Genomic DNA, 18,350 nt, shown 5'->3' with positions numbered 1-18,350 from the left:
GGGGTGCATACTGCTGTGTAACTGATTCCCCTCTCTGAAGAGATTAGGAGTTACATTGTTGGTTTGGTTGCTCATTTCCATGAGAGCACAGCCTCCCACCAGTGCCTGCTTGGCATTGTTATTTTGAGTTGCAAACACAGAACCCAATGTCCCTGGCTTCCTTGTAGCCATTGTTTCACAAAATAGGCCGAAATGTAGATGTCACGTCACAGATGCTCAATAACCTCATTAGCTGCTCTCTGTGGGGCTAAACGTGGAAGATAATAAATGTGCCAAATTCAGTTTGTTCTATCCCAAACAGTTTCTGCATTGACATGAGTAGAATTATGACCTATCACTAAAACTTAATGATGCAATTATTGTGTGTTTAAACAGATGAATTGTATTGTATTGGGAGACTAAAGTAATGACTTGATTTTGAATCAGGGCATTACACCACTTAACCATTATACTTCATTGTACAACAAATAGCTAAAATAGCCGATCTACAATCTCACAACATGTCTCATTACGACGCGTTTTTAGCTTGTAGATCGGCTATTTTCACTATTTTGAACAGTTCTCACCTGCAATGACATGCCCAAAATAGGGACACCATGTTGAAAGTGGTTAATTATAATGTTTACAGCAAATGGCCTGCACTGTCGTCCTGTATCTAAACAATCTTATCAATGATGTATGTGCAGTGGGAACCCCATGGACTCCAGGGTCCTGGCGGTGAGCTGGTTCTGACCGAGCTCAGGCAAGCCGAGCTGGGGTCTAGCTGGTGATGGAGGATCCTGTGGGTTCTGGGGCCCCTGCCGGGACCCACCGGGGTGGAGTGGGTCCTGCGCAACTGTCCCAGCTGTCATTGCTGCCCATCAGTACCTAACGAACGCCTCCTGTCACTCACCCAGTGGAGGGCCGTCAATCAGTGCATACCCAGGAGGGAGATGGAGGCGGAACACTCGCCCGGCCCTAAACAAAGACATGCTTAAATTTGCAATCGGTTGCAGCGCCACCACTCTGTGAAAAAGAATGATAGAGTGGTACTGATAAGAGTAATGACAAAGGACAAAAGAGTTGAAGGGGGTCGGGCCGAGTGGATTTGTAGATAGTAGAGAGGTGGGATCGCTTGATAACATTCACACTATGCCTACATCTATCCATTTGTGTTGCTGTTCCAGGAAAATCCCATTACAGAGGAGAATGGGTCCTCTTGAGGGCCGACCATCATATTTGTTGTCAGTCGACTTCTACTCTCCCATATAGCTTCTTTCTGTAATGATATGTAAAGTCACATGACAGTTGATTGATTACCTTGTGTTGATATTTTGATCTGTAATGGGCATTTAACAAGTCTGCAAAACATTACCTCTACACTTTTGCATGAGCCACTATGAGGTATGCAAGTTTCATGGGTAACATGATCAAAACCTCATTCAAATTCATATACTCATTACTTCAAAATACAGGAAAAAAACATTCAAAGAAATAATGTGTTGAATTTTCCATTTAGTGATACATTTTACATTTTGAACAAGCATTCCACAAACTAATGCAGATTACCTGATATATAATGTTAATTGCCTTAACATGGATACAGTACTTTAAACATTCAATGTCAAAGCAGCATGCATGTTTTACCACCACCACATTTTTATGGCTCTCTCTGTCAACTTTGCCCTCATCTACATTAGTATCTGGGGGAGGAAAAATAACTAACAAGGAGTGGGTGTCGAAGACACTTTGGATTCACTTCAGGCTTTTGTCGTCTTGTTCACACCTACCTATGAGCTATTCTAATGACATGCTTAGTACCTTTTGTCAGCTCCCAGGCAGGTGATGGCCTGTAACTGCACGTCACACCTCAGCCCTTTGTCCTGAGCTGCTTATTAGGCCTTGTGCTGTCGTTCTGCATCTCATCCAATAAACCACTCAGAACAGACAGTCTAGTCGAGTTAATAACCAAAGATGTGTGTGCCATTTGTAAATAGATGGCCGCTGCATTGTTTCCACACAGATGAGGAAGGCACTCGTCTTCTAACCGAGACAGAGATAATTTCATCCTTCCCGTGTTATCTTGTTGTGCTATCTTGGACAATTGTCCTCCATTTGGCCACTTTTCCACTCTGCAAACGACTGACATCCTGATAGCAAACAGCACGGACTCAACCTGTCAGAGCAAGACCAATACCTGCATTGTAGCAGAGTTACCAAGAGAGGAAAGGAAAGAAATGAGACTCTACAAGTGGAACAAAGGCCTCTGCCCTGGGCTGTTTGTGTTGAGATGTAGCCCACTGATGCTATAAGCCTTCTACTCTTTGCACTCTGGTCATCCCATTGTAGCTGGAGGACGAATTAGCTGGAGGCCCTTCGAACCCCACCCAAATACCTCCCTGACTACCTTTGTAGCTATGCCAAGCACTGCGTTCGCTCTCTCTCTCACAATAAAATCTTCATTGTTAATTTAACTCGAAATGTAGCCTAACCAAATGGACCCATAATGGATGAATCGACAGTGGGGATTTGACCACGCTCTCTCTCTCTCCCATGTCTCTCTAGTTATTTATCAAAGCCCCTTTATACCTGTTTTCCAATAAAATTGTGTTTTTTGTTCTACATCTGACACCTTCATTTTGTTTTGTGTCCTTGCTACGTAACAGCAAAGAAGGATCCTGGGGAAGCAAAGGGAAAATGGGTTATATTTAATTAAATGACATTAATTAATGACATTTATTGAAACATTGTTTCCAGAGACAATACAAAATGCTGAAATTAAAATATTGGGAAAATGATATGCATGTAGGCAAACATAATAGTTCCCACATTCAATTGTCATTCAATAAGATAAACACATGCACAAAGGATGTGTATTGGGTCCATGAACAAAACTGAGAACTTGCCACAATTCAGTTCAATTCAAGAGGGCTTTATTGGTATGAGAAAACACATTTTACACAGTTTACATTGCCAAAGCAAAAATGAAAATAATAAAAATAATAATGAAGACTACTAAGAGATGTATTCAAAACATTCAGTTAATTCGTGTTTCATTTTAGTTCAACTTTACGATGTAACTGTGTGAAGGCGTTTCATACCTGTGCATTCTAAGTATAGACTGTTGAACCTAGATTGAGAAAATAATGAAACGGGTAGATCTGACCATTGATTTGATTTAATCATAATGATAGTATGTGTGTGTGTGTGTGTGTGTGTGTGTGTGTGTGTGTGTGTGTGTGTGTGTGTGTGTGTGTGTGTGTGTGTGTGTGTGTGTGTGTGTGTGTGTGTGTGTGTGTGTGTGGGGGGGGGGGGGTATTACTCAAATATCTAGGGATAGAGTAACTAAAGAACATCTTCAACATAACAATATTAGAACAACTACAATGACATACAATAATATGCAAAATAAGTGCTGGTATAAGCTACAGCACACTCATTATAATAACCTGAGGTTCTTTTGAAGGACAGTGGAATGAGAGGGTAATCTCCTCCTATCTTTAACAATCCCCTGGTACATTAGCATCTGTTATCTCACAATTAACATATACATTAGTCAACACCTGTTTCACCTAACCGCGTTTAATGAGGGCCATTGAAAGTGTATGTGCTTTAGCCAAAACAACGATATGTAAAGGAGTTTGTTGTTGCTCTGTGAATAAATGACCAAAAAGAGGAAAAAACAGGTATGTGCGTTGTGGCCTAAGGCACTGTTTCCCAAACAGTGGGTCGGGTCCCATTTGTGGGTCGCGGACACGTTTTATGGGTCACGAGTAAATATCCTTTACATTTAGTTTTTTATCATTATTATTTAAAAACATAAAATTATTTTTCAAAAGAATGTCATGAATAAATAGTAAAACATTTAAATCAAATAAATTCCTTGAATTAGAAAACGTTAAACTTAAAACACGTTTAAGAAGTAGGCCTATAGTGTAAATATCCAATCTACAAGCTCCCAACGTTTTGAGCTTGTAGATCGTTATTTTCGCTAGCTTGGGTCCTGGGGAGACATCAAATTTCTCATTTGGGTCTTGAGCTAAAAAGTTTGAGAACCAATGGCCTAAAGGCAGGTCAGTTCTTATCCATTCATGCTCGTGTCAAAATAGCTTAATTATATAGGGTGATCACGTGGTAAAATAACTCTATTGAAAATTCCCAAACATCTAAATATAATAATACAAAATAGAAAAATCTAAGCAATTCCATAAATTAGAAAACAAAATGTTTAAGAAGTAGCCTAGTGAAAATAGTTGTGAGCTTGATCTCAATGGAAACAAGACCGCAATGACTTTTTTTTTAGACAAAGTATTATACATGTAATTGTGATGTTTACATTTTTGCCTAATAAAATATTAAATCAATCAATCTGCTATTGATTCAGTAGCTTGGGTCCTGGGGAGACATATAGGGTGCGTTCGGATATTGCACACCGGAGCGCACTCGCCTATTAGTTTGTATTGGCCAGTGCGCTCAGTGCTGTATTTCCGAACGCACCCAAAATGTCTCTTTTGGGTCTAGCTAAAAAGTTTGGGAACCAGTGGCTGTGGCTCACACTGGTTTCCAAACTTTTTAGCTCGAGACAGTGACATTCTATTGTTTTTTTGTAAATAATTTACGTAATTTTACGTGTCTGAATTTAGAATGGCCTAAATCTAATTCCACCACCAGCCACTTAAATTGTTTTACAACTCACAGATAGCCTGGGCTCACAAAGATTGATGAGATTAAAATCGTCGGCCTATCTCTCAAACAACCTACTTCCAAGTCTGAGCCATCAGAGAAAACGGTTTCCTCCTTTATTAGCATAATTAGTGGTAATTCGGATAATTAATTCGATTTGCGGACAAACTTACACAGATAGGCTATCATATAGGTGTCAGACACAACAGCTACCTGTGTGACTCACATGCAACATTATACCTTCAAGTCTGTCACTGGCTGCTCGTCTAGACGTGATAAGTGTCAAATTTAGGCTACTTTAACATTGAGTGAAAAGGGCTTTTCGTTTTCTTTTAAAATTATCAGACAACATGACATGTGTTTATGACATGTTTATGACATGATGGAGAGTAACACGTTTTAGCAGCGAATTCACCTTATTAGAGAGACACTTGTGAATTTCTAATGAAGTTTCAAATATTTTCAACTCAAGACCTGAATGTGTTTCAGTATCACACATTGAGCCTCTTTGCGAACGCGTTAAAAGGAACAGCAACAGGAGAGCTGCTTTGATGGGATTTGTTGCAGTGAAAGCTGTGGGTCTTTTGAACGGAGCTGTCAGTCAACGCGGTGACGGGCCCCGCCTCCCCCCCCCCCTCACACACACACACACACACACTGACTGACTGGAGGGCGTGTATATAAAGGACTGCAGATCAGCTCAGATCACACACACACACACACTTGACTGTAGCTGGGACGTAAACATGCCCGCATCACCATCTGGATTTAGCAACTTTCTCTTGGAGAGAAACATCAGCATGTCGACTCATGGATACCAGCTGCCGGTGTTGGGATGTCCGGCCGGTGTCCAGCCACAGCAACAGCCATCCCACCACCTGGTCCCAATGGCTTATCCAGGACTACAGGGATACAACTTCATCCCCTATCCACACCACAGGCACATGGCACACATGGTAAGTTCAACTGGAATGTGATATACCTGCACTGTCTGTTACCTATTCTAACAACTCACAGAACAATAATTTAGTCATACGAGGGCTTCTATAAGTAATCACTAGCCTATTAATTGAACGTTTCGTGTAATTAACTAATGCTGTGCGTAATTACGCACAAATGCGTAATTTGCGTAACAAATGCGTAAACATGCTTATGATTTTACGCATAAATGCAAGGTTTTAACGGGTTATTCTTATTCATTTCCAGAACAACACGTTTGATCTGAAGGCTGCCTCTCCATACCACCACGCGCTGCTGGCCCGAGGGGCCCCGTTCTACCCAGCGTACCGACCGGGGACCACCGATCAGGACCCCAACAGGGTCGCCAATAAGGTGGCGACCCGAGAGAGCACCAGCGCACTGAAGGCCTGGCTGAACGAGCACCTGAAGAACCCGTATCCCACGAAGGGCGAGAAGATCATGCTGGCCATCATTACAAAAATGAGTCTCACCCAGGTGTCCACGTGGTTTGCGAACGCCAGGCGACGGCTCAAGAAGGAGAACAGGGTCAGCTGGGCTTGTAAAGGGAAATCGGACGAGGAGGATGATGATGCACAAGAGAGCGAGGAAGATGATGAAGGATCGCTGCAGAAAAGTCGTCTGGATGACGAGGATGAGATCGACCCGCAAGGTCTCGATGGAGTTGACAGGGACGATGTGGGAGATTCAGTGGTCTGTTCAAAGACCTCGGATGCACGTTTGGAGATACCTGAACAACAACAACAACAACAACAACAACAACACCAACACAGTGAGGCCACTGAAAGCGAGCTGGTACTTGAGATAAAAACCGACAAGGATGGCCTGGAGGAGAACAGTCCATCTGACTTGAAAATGAAAGAGGACACAGCTTCCCAAAAACCCAAAATATGGTCCCTGGCAGAAACGGCCACGTCTGAGATTGTGAGAAAACCTGTAGAAAACTATTATCATCACCCAACAAGCACAGACGTTGGTAGACTATGGGCCGACTGGGCTTCAAGGAACGGACTGTATATTCCTACATGTTATAACATGCATGAACTTCTGTAAACCAGCATGACAATAATTCTGACATTATTAGCGTCTTTTGCACTTTATAAAGTTTCAAATCGCTGGCATTGGAATCCTTCTTTACCTTTGCTGACCCGACAAGACCTGAGTATTTTGAGACCAAAGACAAAATGTATGTTGCTGTACATAAATCTATAGATGTATTTTTTCAATTGCCACTCTGTAAATTATATTGTCTGTCTTATTATCAAGAAATATTTTTTTGATTAAATAAAATACTACAAACGATATGATATTTGTTTGATTTGACTTGCTTTTATTTTGATTTGCATCACTTTATTTGTAAGTTGCCTTAATGATAGAACTTTCATGCAAAGCCATACATTTTGGGACACAAACATACAGTTTACAGTTTAGACATTTAGCTCTCAATCCAGAGTGACTTACTTTACCTGACATACAGGTAAAGTATAGGCCTAGGCCACCATATAAGTGCTTTGTTTCTTATAAATATCCCTTGCATACTTTAATGCATATGAATGCAAGGGAATCAATTAAAAATATATACAGTATTTTTTAACAATGTATTAACCCACAACGGGACAATTTAAAAGGAAGTAGTATTTTCTCCAATCAATAAATCCAATTAAATTAGGCCTATGTGTTTCTGATTAAGATCTGGCATTGACAAATGTAGGATTTATTTAATTATTCGTTGTTATTTCATCCACATAGGCCCAAGGCAAGTGTGGGATGCAGGCCTAATTTGGGTCCCAACAAACAAAAGCACTAATACGTTGTAATATGCATGCATGGGTTCCAAGCCAATCATTTTCATGTGGTAGCTATAATGTTTACATGTCTTATTGGATCTTCACTTCATCAAGCTTTTTTTCTCTGCAAGGGTGATACCTTTTGGATAATTGAGGAGGGATTTAGTCTAGATTAGTCCTCAATTCCATGATGTGTGTGTGTGTGTGTGTGTGTGTGTGTGTGTGTGTGTGTGTGTGTGTGTGTGTGGGGGGGGGGGGGGTCTGATACCCAAATCAAACGAGCAGAGCACCAACAAGCGAGCCACATGTTGATTGATTGATGTAGGCTACTTTGTAAGACATGAGAACATCAGTACATGGAAGTACAAATTCACAATACAAGGTCTACTAAACTTGGAGGCTCATTAAGCACTAAGCTTGTTTAAGATGAGATCCCCATGCACACAAAGGTCTTATAAAACATTTGGATTGTTCACTCTGCAGTCTGCATTGTTTCTAAATTCAAAGTATTCCTCCATTAATACAGATAACGAGTGGAGCCAAATGAACAGTTGTCTCTGCCTCACCTCTTCAAATCCCTGCAAACAGAAACATACAGAGAGCAGAATATAGCTCCACCTGAAGCTTCTGCTTTTATTGTCTCTTTCATGTGTATAAAATAGAACATGCTACAGTGCTTACGCTTTAAATGTACGGTAAAAAATATTTGGTTAAAAATATTAGTGTTAATAGCTCTATAATCTATGAGAGTCACCATGTCTCTCACCAAGTTCTGTATTAAACAGAAAATGCATTTTCAGGTAGGGACAAAATTGGAACTGGAACACTATAAAAATGAAGCTGATAAATGGGTACTCTCTCCTGATTGGCTCAGGCTGACATGTATTTTATCTCTGTTTATTAAAGAGCTGGAGAGACAGGGAGACCCCTGTGACTGAACAATATACAGCAATGATTACTATCAGAATATAGAGCTTTGACCTTTTAACACAAAACGTTTTGTTTTATCCCAAAAAATATCGCAATACCTTTAATTTAATTCAGTTTTAATTTGACTAGTAAAGGCACCAAATGTAAATAAAAGGGCCCAAAATACAAAACAAGGAATTGGAACCGGCATTCACACCCAAATTGATTGACATAAATCTCTCTAAATCTACAATTGGTGAGGAAGACACACATGCCCCCCCCCCCCTTCCATTTATAGACAACTCAATACTCAAATTCTTTAAGGATGTAGGATATGGGCCTACCTTTGTCAAGGAAAATATACAGATTATGGTCATAAACAACGCCAGTGCTAATAAATAATGACACTGTGGTAGATATTTCCGATACAATATACATATTTACAAAGCAGTTTCTTGGCGCTGACGATTATTCAATGACACTCTAGCTCCCACTTGTGGTAAAAAGGAGTTACTACATTTTCGACTACAGAATAGAATCTCTACTGAGCCATCATAATTACAACAACCCTTCATAATTAGTTATAACCACAGTCTTAATCATGCCATATACTTTCATGTACTACAAATAGGAAAGCAATAATAACCTTTCCAAGACAGCACAAATGTGTTCTGAAATTGATGAATAATTTCCATATAATTTTATTTTAAGGCAAACATAAAACGTAAAAAGTAGTGAAGAAAATATTGGCAGAAGTAATTAAGTATTTAATCTTGTAGTTTTAATCTGAAAAGAAAAATTCAATGTTGATAAATATTTTTATTCTAACAATAATTCAAAAATGTCTATCTACAAGCTCACAACACATATTAGTGAAGACATGGCAGAATGTCATTTTGTGAAAGTAGTGATAATCTAAAAAAATAAATATATGAAATGCTGATGACATCACAAAATTCACACTAACAAATGCTGCGGCTCCGGGTTTAAGTTGGATGACAGGACTGTTTCTGACAAACCTTTTTACACATTGTAGGTTGTCATTAACCACTTTAACCGTATACCTATTGAGGGCACAATTAAAAAAAAGATCTAAAGCCTCACAACACATGATGCAATGCATTGTGAGCTTGTAGATTGGCTATTTTCCCTATTTGTCGTTCGAAGTAGGCTATATACGGTAGGACTTAACTGGTTAAGAAGTTGAAAATGATTTATGTACAGATAATAAAAATAAAAATAAACACAAAGCAGGTATATTGGAAAGGTGCTGATCAGAGTATAATGATAAAACTTGATCAAGAAAAGTGTGCAACACATTTTCTCCTCTTTTTGCATATATTCATGACAAATTCTATTGTATTCTATGTATGCAACCATCCAAAGATCTCACTTTCCCGAATGACCTAGGCAGGGGTTTGGATAAACAAGGTTATAATCTCACAACACCAGGGCCACCATGCCACAAAAATAGCATCATAAACCCACACAGTTCACTGTATGATATGATATATCCATATGATAAAGAATTCCCACACATTTTTACTTTATGCTTCAAAATACTAGCACATTGAAATAAAAACACATCGAATTGAAAATATGCTTAATCAAAACCAAAATTAAGCATATTTTACATTTCAAGGCAGATATGCCCAACAGGTTGTCTTCATAAAATGTATCCCCAATTTAGGCATTGTAATTTCCCCCTATGTGAACTGCGGTCCATATCACTGTCAACTCCTACTGTAGGTCTGTGGAGAGTGTAGTGACACCTATGTGCCACCTCTGATACACATAAACACCATCCGCCACTTCTTTTCACCTGACAGTGAGCATAAGGTGAGCAGAAGTTCACACTATCCCCCCAAGACCTCCCCGTCCTGTTGAACAGTCTCTCTGACCAACCAGTAGGAGTCTCTAATGCAGCAACAACTACACCGCTTTGACTGGCCAAGCTGGAAGCACCACTGTTGGGAATCGAACCTGGGCCTCTGCGGTGTTAGGCGAGTGTTTTTCATCCGTGCCAAAATAATATGATAATAATAACAAAGAAATTATAAACAAATTGAGCCAACAAGGAGATGAGCAACCAGTCTGTTTCATTATTTATATGAAGCAGTTGATTCTTGTGTTTGTGATTCTTGCCGCGAGAGGGGTTCACATTTGCCGTCCTCCTGTGCGACCATATTTCCGTTCTCAGTCTCGTTAGAAATCAGAGGTTCGCTCAGTTGCTCGTTATGCTGATCCTCAACGTTTTCCTCCGGTGTCTTGGTGTCTTGACTGTCTTCCTGCTGTGGCTCTCTCTCCTCAGACTCCAGTTCAATGTGTTGATCAACTGTTGGGTTGGCTTCAGGCTTATCCTCTGCTCCGTGCCGACATGACTCCACACAGCTCTGGAGAGTAAAATACCATTAACAACTACTGGTAATTAATGAACATTTAAATTATTGGTCATTAAAATGTTCATTAATTACAATTAAATTATTGCTGTGTATGTGATGTACAATCACATACACAGCACGTTCTCATAATCAAGATGAAGACAAGATAAATATTTACCTTGACCTTCGCTTTACATACTGCATACAAGACACACAAAAGGGACACAATAAAACATATTTAGTCCATTGAATCCATTATTCACAAACTTATTCATTTCCGTCCGTTTGTAGGTGTGCAAAAGGACTTAACCTACAAACTTATTCATACAATATGCTGTAAATGCAGAGTATTCAAAACGTACCACTTGATTTATAGATGACTATCGCAATCACAATCAAGAGGAACAGAATGCAGATTAAAGGAACGATCCATTTGACATGCTCAGCTGGATCCTTCTCTGTGAAGGACAGAAAAAGAGAGAAATATTCACAAAATAATAATGCATCTATAATGTCCACATATGTCTGTGTATTTCTGTTTCCCGATTTATGTCAATGATTGCCCAGAGTAAAAAAAATATCCAGCAAAGTCCTGAGTGTTAATTTAAAGTTTATACTATGAAAATAGTCAATCTACAATCTCACAATATGTTGCATTGCATCGTATATTTGACTCAGCATTGACTACTTATCTTTTTGTTACCTTTTTTTATCAATTAGATTCTTTGCGTAGTTGTTTCTTTACTGCACTTTGGCTTTGTAGGGCAATATGGGCCACATGGCCACACGGTTGGTTCCCAAGGCTACTTTTACTTACTTACTTACTTTCTTATTGTTTGTGACAAACACAAACGCTGTGGTCATATGCCACTGTAATGTAAGCGGTGAGAGCTGTTAGTCTAACTGAAACCACATAGGTTTCAGTTCCGCCAAAGAGTCGTACTGTACTACTTCTGCATCACCCACACTAGTTTCACTTTGCATACAGTAGGTAGGATCTAACTGCAACCCTGAAGGTGAACACAGATTTTCACAGACTTACCACAAATTGTGTCAGATGAGGGTGATCCTTGTGTTTTAGCTCGATGTCCTGGCTCACAACTATACATTTATCAAAGAATTACAGTATGTGTTATTCAAGCAGAATGCATTATTCTTCATATTTTTTCCATGTGAAATATTTGGTTCATTTGATCAGAAAATTGGTGGGGACTATGCTCAGTGGACATCAATGAATTAATGTTGTCCAGGTTATAGCAATATTTTATTAATCTGATGGTTTTGGCTATTATCAGTGCATCAAACCATGCATCCCAGTTTTATATAGTTCTTCAGCTTCTCCTTTGCTAAACAACTTTCCAAATATCAGTGACCCTATCTGTCTTAATTACGAATGTACTGTCCAGTACATTAATGAACCAGATCATATCAGTAGTCCATTATACACATACACATACACTACAGTCAGTATATTAATGGTATTGTACACTCACTTGCACTTCTCCGAGGTCCCATCGGAGACTGTATCTGGGGGGCATTTCTGGCACACTGTGTCATGGCTGTGGTTGCCTAGATTTCCACACATGACAAAATGCAATTTACGTCATTCACTACATTATACAGTAAGTAAGTGTTGCATATAGTTGCTGTTGGTCATAAACCTTGTAAAATCCATATTTCACCTTTTAGTTTTTTCATAAATACCCTTTTTTATACTTATATAGTATGACAGTATAATATACATATACAAGGTCACAACATGTCACAATGCTATGGGTTGTGAGCTTGTAGATCTATTTAGATCTGGTTGAACATTTTTTTAAATGTTTACATGCCCAAAATAGGGAAAGGTTGAAAGTGGTTATGTCTGTCTGTGGGTTTTGTCAATATTTAACCAATGAGAAGTATTCACAAGAGGTTGACTAAATAATACATAGATCCATTGGAACGCAGGTTCTTTTTTTTATTCCCTGAAAAGCACGATTTTTGGACATACAAGGTTTCCACCCGACAGCAATGATATGTAGGCTATTGCATATTTATTCTATACCTCTGAATTGAATCCGATGTCCCTCGCTACAAATAGTATGCAGTTCACATGTTATGCAGTCGACACCTGCGCAATGGTATCCTGTCTTACACCTGCAAGTGCCTTTACTTGTCGTGCTCCGACTGGCAGACTCCTTGTTTTTATCTGTAAGAATAAATACAGGCTTTACTCTCACAATCATGGAGGTCTGCTCATATTTGGATATGTTTTAGAAAGCATTGCAGAAGTCTCACTGTTGTCGCAGTAATCATGAAGGTTACAGGTCTTCTCTACGGTGTAGCCCGTCTGGTACTCATCATCCTTGCATGGCTTACACAGAGGGTCCTGACAATTACTTGTCCCTAAGTCCATCCTTGTCCCTGTTAACAGAAGTATAGACATATTAATCAACTTGACTTGTGTGTGTGTATGTGTATTTTATCTACGTATTTTAGACCCGTTATAGGGGTGCTCAAGCATGTCGACAGCACCCCTAAAAAAGAATTATAATTGAAACAAAGTTCCCCACTTATGTTGACAGTATGCCTGCAAATGTGGGGTTGATAAGGGGAAATTACTTTCATCTTCAGTGACCACTGTGTTTTTAACAGTTTAGCATGCCATATTTCGTAACTTTACATGTGTTTCAGGCATTCTCAGCTGTCCTCCAGAAATATATTTCCCCATCAGTAGTTTTGTTTTGATACTCATAAAACAAGTCCCTGTAATTTCACTTCCAGCCTGTGCAGGTTTGTTTTTAGACACTTTTTAAAGACACTTTTAGACACACATTTCTAACTCGCCTTAATGTGACAGCAGGGGCTCAGGAGGTAGCTAACAATAATGTAATGTAATAATGTATGTTGTAATAATTAATGTTGTAATGGTTTGTTATCCAGACCAGTAATCTCTCAAGACAGATTCTGCTAACAGCAAATGGATTCCCAGATTGGTTATCCAGTGGCTACAAGTCTGTTCCAGAATCATGACCACAACTTTTCTCCTACAAGTCTGTTCCTAGAATCGCCCTGTTGTCCTAATTCTAGGCCTATTGTTTTGTCACACCAAATCAAATGTTTCATTAATTGAATCTTCAATCTTTGCAGTCTGTTATTATAATAGCCTACCTGGACCACACTTTTTGCAACACTTGTCCTCATTCTCATATTGAGTAAGTGGATCACACGAGGGTACAGCTGCAGCAACAGTCAGCACCTGTTGAAACATGATGTCATACAGACACATACAGTAAGTTTATGAATCACATTCAATAAACCACAGCACAAACAAATCCCCCTAGAAGACCAGCCAGAAAGGAGGGGCGTGGCGGAAAGTCCCCAACATTTTACGAGCTATTGTTTCAAATGTAAGGATGTATGTGTGCTTTCTCTTATTAATAAGCTATAGCCCTACTGCTATAAACGGAATTAACTCTTTATCTTTTAGAATTATAGTTTTTCTGCATGTAGTGCTTGCCTACAAGCTACAACCAACGCAGTTATTTGAAATCGAAAGTGAAAGTAGCAGATGTGAAGCAAGTTGGTCATCTGTCATGACCGTCATGGATGAACTTCAACATAGTGTTTGCACTTTTTGGCCCGTACATCTACATAAACGTTCATATATTTATCATATAATATAAAGTGCTTACCCCATGGCCACAGTAGTTACAATTATGTACGGCTCCTCAGAAGTACCCTTATCTTCCGTATTGTTAAATAAAAAGCCTTTTAATCCAATCGGTGGTCATTTTCTCATAGAGTTGTAATGTATCAGAGTGCAATACACCTCCCAACCGATAGGGTCGCGTGGTTGAAAGCATAATGGAGAAAATAGCCACCAATCGGATTAAAATGCTTTTCATTGAACACTACGAAAGATACGGGTACTTCTGAGAGCCCGTACATAATAATAACATCCGTGGCCATAGGTTAAGCACTTTATATTTGAAATCTGAACGTTTATGTTGATGTAGTAAGTACGGGCCAAAAAGGGAGAAAGTGCAAACACTGTGTAGAAGTTCATCCATGACTGACGGTCATGTATCAGGGCTACGACTTGATATGCCTTTTCAAATACCGAAAATGTAGACTTATAGCCTAATAGCTATAGGTTGCTCATGAATTCTCTAACTATCAAACACATTGTTTTCCCGGTGCATGTTTAGTTAGTAGCTATTCAAGTGAAACATAAAACAAAACGAAATGACAACGCAAACGGCTATCACGTGCTTCAGCTTTTTTTTAAACAGTTGTTTAGCAAGACTGTCTATTTTTTTTACTAAATGTAATTCCAAGCATATTGATGACTTACCATGAAAATAGATAGTACTATAATCAGCGAGTGCATCGTGGTCAATGGTCAATGAATATCCTGGCTGCCTTTCTATGGTGCAGCAGATGCAGGTGCTCTGATCGCTGCTGGATCGCTGTTATAAGGAACAACTTCCCACAGGGCGTGTAGAAGAGAGATGATCTAAATGGGTAATTTCCCAGTGGCCAGTGCCTTTACAAATAAATAATGTGACCACGTGAATTCTCCAAAATGCTCGGAGTTTCATGACTCTCAGGTATTGTGTAATAAGCGAGAGGGAGAAAGCCCCCAACTGGTCAGATGAGATATTAATTTGTTCTTGATCATGTTTTTGATCTTATTGTTTTTAAACTTCTTTAATATTGTGTTGTTTTTCTTTTGTTGATCTCTTTGTTTTATGTAAAGCACTTTGGGCTGCATTTGATGTCATGAAAAATGATATACATATAAAGTTTATTATTATTATTATTATTATTATTATTATTATTATTATTATTATTATTATTATAATAAGTCGATTCCCATTCAGGACAGTCAGGGTATTCGGTTTAGGTGTCCACTGGACGTGTATCCATTCATGGTCATGGGTTAGACATTTGGTGGTGGACAGTAATGGAGTAAATGTACTTGAGTAGGCCTACTGTACTTAAGTACAGATTCTGAGGATCTGTACTTTTTTTATACTTATACTATTTCTAGGAAGGGAAGGCTGTAAAGTACGGGGTACTTTTAGGTTGGGTTTTTTTTCTTCCCTAAAAGGCCACACTTCTGCTCTCACACACACGCCACCTTGTCTGTGGCTTCCCTCTCTGCTCGTCAGCAGCAGCAGGGCTACTCTCGCTCGGTGTTCAAACTCTCGTTGTTAAGAAGGGATGATAGGCAGATCAATTCCCTTTTCTGTATTGTATCAAAAACGTGCATGCCATGCAGTGCAGGTGGTTTCAGAGTTACTTCACTGATACAAGAGTTACATGGTCCTATTCATTGAGAAAACATTACAGCAATTCATCAATATAAAAATTAAGAAATGTAGGCTACTACTACTTTTACTTTTACTTGTACGTTGTAGTATTTTTTAATACTTACGTATATTTAAAAGCAATTACTTTTTTACTCTTACTTGAGTAACATTTTGACTGAGCTACTTTTACTTAGTGGAGTGGAGTAAATTTGACCAGGAGTATCTGTACTCTACTCAAGTACAGGTCGAGTACTTCGTCCACCTCTGGACATACGTCACTGTTAAATTAATGAGCTAGAGTAAAAAACAGCAGAGGGCACTGTTTTTCCTTTTTATTTGGCAATGGGTTCCCAGATTGCTGTTAAATAGACTTCATAAGGTGCAGGCTGTAGCTGCTATACGAGTTAATAAAGGGTGGATTAGCCTTTTTGTATTTCTGGAAATGACGATAAGGCTAAATGAAAAACCAAAGATTTAAATCTTTATAAAGGGGATCCCCATGTTCCTCAGGGAATGTACCATCAAATATAATGTTTGGAAAATCCCCTTTATTACTGTATTAGACAGGTGATCTTGATCGGTAACAGCATAGGTGGACACCAAGGAAGAGTTGGCACCTCGGTTTTAAATTGGCTATCTTTTCCAAAATGTAAAAAAATAAGATATTTGGAAAATGTTTTATGTAAAGTAAGTAGCTATGCATGATAGAACATGCTTAAACATTCGTCAATCAAGGTCTAATATTTCTACAATTGCAACAAATTGTCACAAAACCTGTATATCCAGTCATTTTGGGGCATAAACAAGAAGTTGAAGGATTAAATTAAGTCTGATGATGATGTACCATGTGCATCATGTATAGGCCTACTTTACATTACTTAAGACCATTTATTATAATTATCTTTTTTTTAAAAAAAACATTTTGTACAAAATAAGAAATTGTAATCGAGGTGCCCAGATGTCTATAGTGCCCACTTATACCCTGTATCCCTCTGATCAATAGCTTAGCTTTCTCTGAACTGGAAAAACCACAAATGGGTCACAGCAGGAAGGTCCAGTTCTTCTGGCTATCCTGCATTTTAAAACCTTAACTCTATGGTTGAAACGCGTGTCCATACCTCAGTCGCGATGTCGCGTGCAGAAAATAACAGATCTAGCAGTGGTGTAAAGTAACGAAGTACAAGTACTGTACTTAAGTACACTTTTGAGGTGTGTTTTCAATTTTCAATACTTCTACTCCACCACTAGGCTACATCTCAGAGGCAAATACTGTATTTTTTACTCCACTACAATTATTTGACAACTTTAGTTACTACTACTTACTTTGTAGATTTTGATTATTATTACAAAACATACATTAACCACTTCACTTTCGGCCATTTGAAAATAGCCAATCTACAAGCTCACAATGGCTGGCGATGCAACGCATTGTGAGCTTGCCTTGTAGATCTGCTATTTTCAAAAGATTTTTATACAATTTATACATTTGTAAACTTGTGACATGGGACATTCTGCATAACGAGTACTTTCTACTTTTGGTATTTTAAGTACATTTGGACTTTTTTTTACCAATACTTTTGTACTTTTACTCAAGTCATTTTTGAATTCCGGACTTAATACTTATTTCGACATTGCAGTTGATACTTTTACCTATTGAAGAAATGTGAGTACTTTTTCCACCACTGCCAATGACCTAGTATCCATCTGATCAATATCTTTCTCTCAACTGGAAAAACGACTAAACTGGTCACAGCAGAGGGTCCAGTTCTTCTGGCTAGTCTGCATGTTGAAACGCGCGTCCATACCTCAGTCGCGATGTCGCGTGCAGAAATTCCAGAAAATAATAGATATACAAGCTCACAATGCATCACATGGGGATACGTTGTGAGATTTGTAAATCGGCTATTTTCGGTGCACGACCAGTGTTGCCAGGTTTAGCGAAGGAAACAAGCAGACAGGTCTATGAAAACAAGCCCAAAAGAAGCGACGGCTACGGCTATTTGAAAATAGCCGATCTACTACTAGATCTGCTGTTTTCATCTTTTCAACAAAAAAAAATGGTTGAATTTTTGAATATTTTTGAAACACAAATCTGATACGGGTACATATATATTTTTAGATGGGGGGCCCACGGACAAATACATATAATCAGGGGGTCCTTGCCATGAACATGTTTGAGAACCACTTGTTTAAACAACATTAGGAAACAAGCAACTACACTTTAGAAACATTAAGCCCAAAAAAACGCAACCTGCAACTACCAATATTTACAAGCAACTTCACAAAGAAACAAGCCCAAAGTCGCTTATAAAAAGCCAATATGGCAACGC

At 38.8% G+C, this 18,350-nt stretch overlaps 1 protein-coding gene across 1 annotated transcript; it reads right to left on the bottom strand.

Annotated features, from left to right (window-relative positions):
- Nucleotides 1–10,418: 10,418 nt before the first annotated feature.
- Nucleotides 10,419–15,222, bottom strand: cd40 (CD40 molecule, TNF receptor superfamily member 5). The gene is made up of 9 exons (XM_080444496.1): nt 15,060–15,222; nt 13,874–13,961; nt 13,001–13,126; nt 12,768–12,911; nt 12,211–12,286; nt 11,760–11,818; nt 11,080–11,175; nt 10,896–10,915; nt 10,419–10,729 (listed from the first exon to the last, which is right to left on the bottom strand). Exons 1-9 carry the CDS (start codon nt 15,093–15,095, stop codon nt 10,439–10,441), a joined length of 936 nt encoding a protein of 311 aa, XP_080300622.1. The 5' UTR covers nt 15,096–15,222; the 3' UTR covers nt 10,419–10,438.
- Between the last annotated feature and the right edge of the window lie 3,128 nt (nt 15,223–18,350).

This window comes from Gymnoscopelus braueri, assembly GCF_963280865.1.
Source record: "Gymnoscopelus braueri genome assembly, chromosome: 12".
Classification (NCBI taxonomy): domain Eukaryota; kingdom Metazoa; phylum Chordata; class Actinopteri; order Myctophiformes; family Myctophidae; genus Gymnoscopelus; species Gymnoscopelus braueri.
This window is presented reverse-complemented; position numbering and strand designations above follow the sequence as displayed.

Bases quoted from the DNA above. Each gene is read 5' to 3' on its own strand.
- cd40 (XM_080444496.1), bottom strand. From the start codon at position 15,095: ATGCACTCGCTGATTATAGTACTATCTATTTTCATG. The intron at 12,287-12,767 runs GTATAGAATAAA...GTGGAAATCTAG, and splicing joins ACATCGGATTCAATTCAGAG to GCAACCACAGCCATGACACA. The intron at 11,176-11,759 runs GTAAGTCTGTGA...TGTCCTTCACAG, and splicing joins CTCATCTGACACAATTTGTG to AGAAGGATCCAGCTGAGCAT.